The sequence below is a fragment of the Apaloderma vittatum genome, unplaced genomic scaffold (assembly GCF_000703405.1).
Source record: "Apaloderma vittatum isolate BGI_N311 unplaced genomic scaffold, ASM70340v1 scaffold41125, whole genome shotgun sequence".
NCBI classification, from domain to species: Eukaryota; Metazoa; Chordata; class Aves; order Trogoniformes; family Trogonidae; genus Apaloderma; species Apaloderma vittatum.
This window is the reverse complement of record NW_009718438.1, coordinates 2,747-5,261: the sequence shown is the minus strand read 5'-3', so window position 1 is coordinate 5,261 and position 2,515 is coordinate 2,747. Positions and strand designations below refer to the sequence as shown.

Here is a 2,515-nt window from a genome sequence, read left to right as displayed (position 1 = left end):
AGGGGGAGAAATTCAGTCTGCTGTACCTGGGAACATTTTCAGGCATCAGTGGCATGCGAATGCAGATACTGCCCTTGGGAGAAAGCTCAGTGTGCAAACTGAAAACTCCGTTTTGTTTGAGCATTTCAGTCTTTCCACAAGTCTCAGAGCTCTGTGTCCAGGGTAAGTGATTCCTGCCAGCTGCTCCAGGCATGTCCCTCTGCATCTTGTCACGGTTAGGCTGAGACGGAAAAGCCACAGCTGGTGCTGGCTGGGAGCTGCCAAACGCCGGCCGCAGGACATCCTTGCTGGTTCAGGCATGCTCCTGCCTGGAGCGAGGCTCCCCCAGGGAGCTGCGTCCCGTGGCGTGAGATGAGGCGGTGCTGGGTGCACAGAACACCTTGGTGGCTTCACAGCCTCACCCTTGAGATTTCAACTTCCACCTTACACTGCCTGGCAGGCACTTGCTTCCCATCCTCCTCGCAGGGGGGGGAACCTAAGGGGCTCCCCATCCCCACAGACCCACACAGCTGGGCAGGTGGAGGATAGCTGTTTTAAAACTCCCCTGCTACCACCTGCGTCTGCTGACCCAAAGACTTCATGACACCCTCATGATTTTCCCTTTGCGATTCATGCGGTATTCATGACCAAAGGGAACGGGCACATCTTCCCTCTCCCAGTTCCAAATGCATTTGGGCTAGAAAACCTTCTTTCCTTCAACGAACCCTTTCCTTGAGGGGTAGCCTGGCTGCTTTCCCCCTCCCACCCTCAGCAGGAGTGCGAGAAACCTGCTGCTGCGTTCCCTTCCTGCCTCATGGGGAGATGTGCCTCTTCTCTCTGGTGACTTCCCTGCCCAATTTCAACAGCACAGGGAGTTTACCAAGGCTGTAGTGAGCATCCTTGGCGTGCAGGTGACCTCTCTGACAAGACACTGTGTGCCCACACACACACACACACACACACGTGCACACTCACACTCGCACCACCCAGTCCAGCCAGGGGAACCAGCAGGGCACAGGACAAGGGGTTTTAGATGGTCGGTCTCACTGGGCGTTACCAGTACGGAGTGGTGGCGAGGAGGATCTGCAGAGCCATGGAGAAGCAGGGCAGCTGTGCCACACCGTAGGCCACGGAGCGCGTGGGAGCCTTCAGCCGCAGGAGGTAGGCGACGGTGTGGATGATGCGTCCCACACAGAAGATGAAGAAGTGGACCCTGGCCACTGCGGGACTGGGATCCAGCAGAGAGTAGACAGCTCCAAGGAAGAGGAAGGGAAAGATGTTCTCCATGTCATTGCGGTGGGCCCTGGAAAGGGAGATAAGGTTGCTTCTTCCCGCCAGGCTTCCCCACTGTTGCCCATCCCTCCTAGCCAAGGTACCAAGCCCTGGGTGTTGCCGGCCCTCTCCTCCGTTGGATTCCTCTCTACACACACAGGCAGCAGAATTTCCCACCTGGTGTCTCTCCCTTGGGATGCTGTGTTCCCAAAGCTTGCCCTCCGTGACTGGGATGCCTTTTGCCATGACAGATGACAGCTCAACGAGGGCTAGAGCTTTTAAATAAACAAAGTAAAATAAAGACCCCACAAAGCTGTGAAGAGCTCATCGCTGGTGCAGCGCCAGCACGGCACGGCCCCAGATGTGGCCGTGTTGCACAATAATGATGTGGTTTCCAGGCCGTGGTTTTTCCAGAGAAGAAACTCCCTGGATGGGAGGGTTTGTAGCTTCGCCCCTCTCTGTAAGTGCATCCGAAGGGGCCCAGGAAGGAGTGCCCTGAGCACCCCCCATGCCCACACACGGAGCCAGCAGTGCCTGCTTAACCATAGTTGGGCTGGAAGGACCGATGTGACATTGGGACTGACGGGGCCAACCTCTGGGCTCCATCTGAACACGCACCTGCCTGGGTGTCACAACATCACCTGCCACTACCCACACCCCTCTGCTACCCAAACAGGAGCTGATCGTGTCCTGAGCACAGGCTGTGTCCCTCCTTCCCCAGGTACCATCTTTTGAAGAGGGAAACCGGTCTGCAAAGCACTGAGGCTGCCCTCAGCTTCCCACTGCCTCTCTCTCCTTTTTTTGTTCCCTTGCGGTGCAAGAGCTGCTTTCTGCAGCACAGAGCCCCGTCCTTGTGCTTCAATGGTGGCACTGTCATGTTATGCCCTGGTCAGTGGGAACAGATCTGGGCTGGCGTCACCTCTGTGGGTACCACCACAAAACCCTCCCACAGCCCAGCCAGGACGGCAGCAACGACCGTGGTCTGGGTGTCAGCCGTGCCCACTGCCTCGTCCCGCGACAGTTGCCTTTTCCCTGCTCTGAAGGCTTAAGACGTAGAGGTGAAGACTGGATAAGAGCTGCCCTCGCTTCTCCATTCCTGTGCCCTGGGATGTTCGAATGTTCACAAAGCCAAGAGAAAATTTTAAGTGATTTTTTAATCACTTAAAGTGATCCTCCTGGCCAGACGGTCCCTGAGCAGAGCCAGCCCCTTCCCAGACACGAGGACAGGCTTGTCTGCTGACCCCCCACTCTCCTCCCCCCGCAC

At 56.9% G+C, this 2,515-nt stretch overlaps 1 protein-coding gene across 1 annotated transcript in view; it reads right to left on the bottom strand.

The window, feature by feature from the left end:
- Positions 1-1,032: 1,032 nt before the first annotated feature.
- PTGES (prostaglandin E synthase) overlaps positions 1,033-2,515 on the bottom strand; it is a 4,086-nt gene continuing 2,603 nt past the window's right edge. The window contains exon 3 of the mRNA XM_009870241.1: positions 1,033-1,282. Coding sequence (XP_009868543.1) covers positions 1,033-1,282 — 250 coding nt within the window. The remainder of the gene's footprint in view (positions 1,283-2,515) is intronic.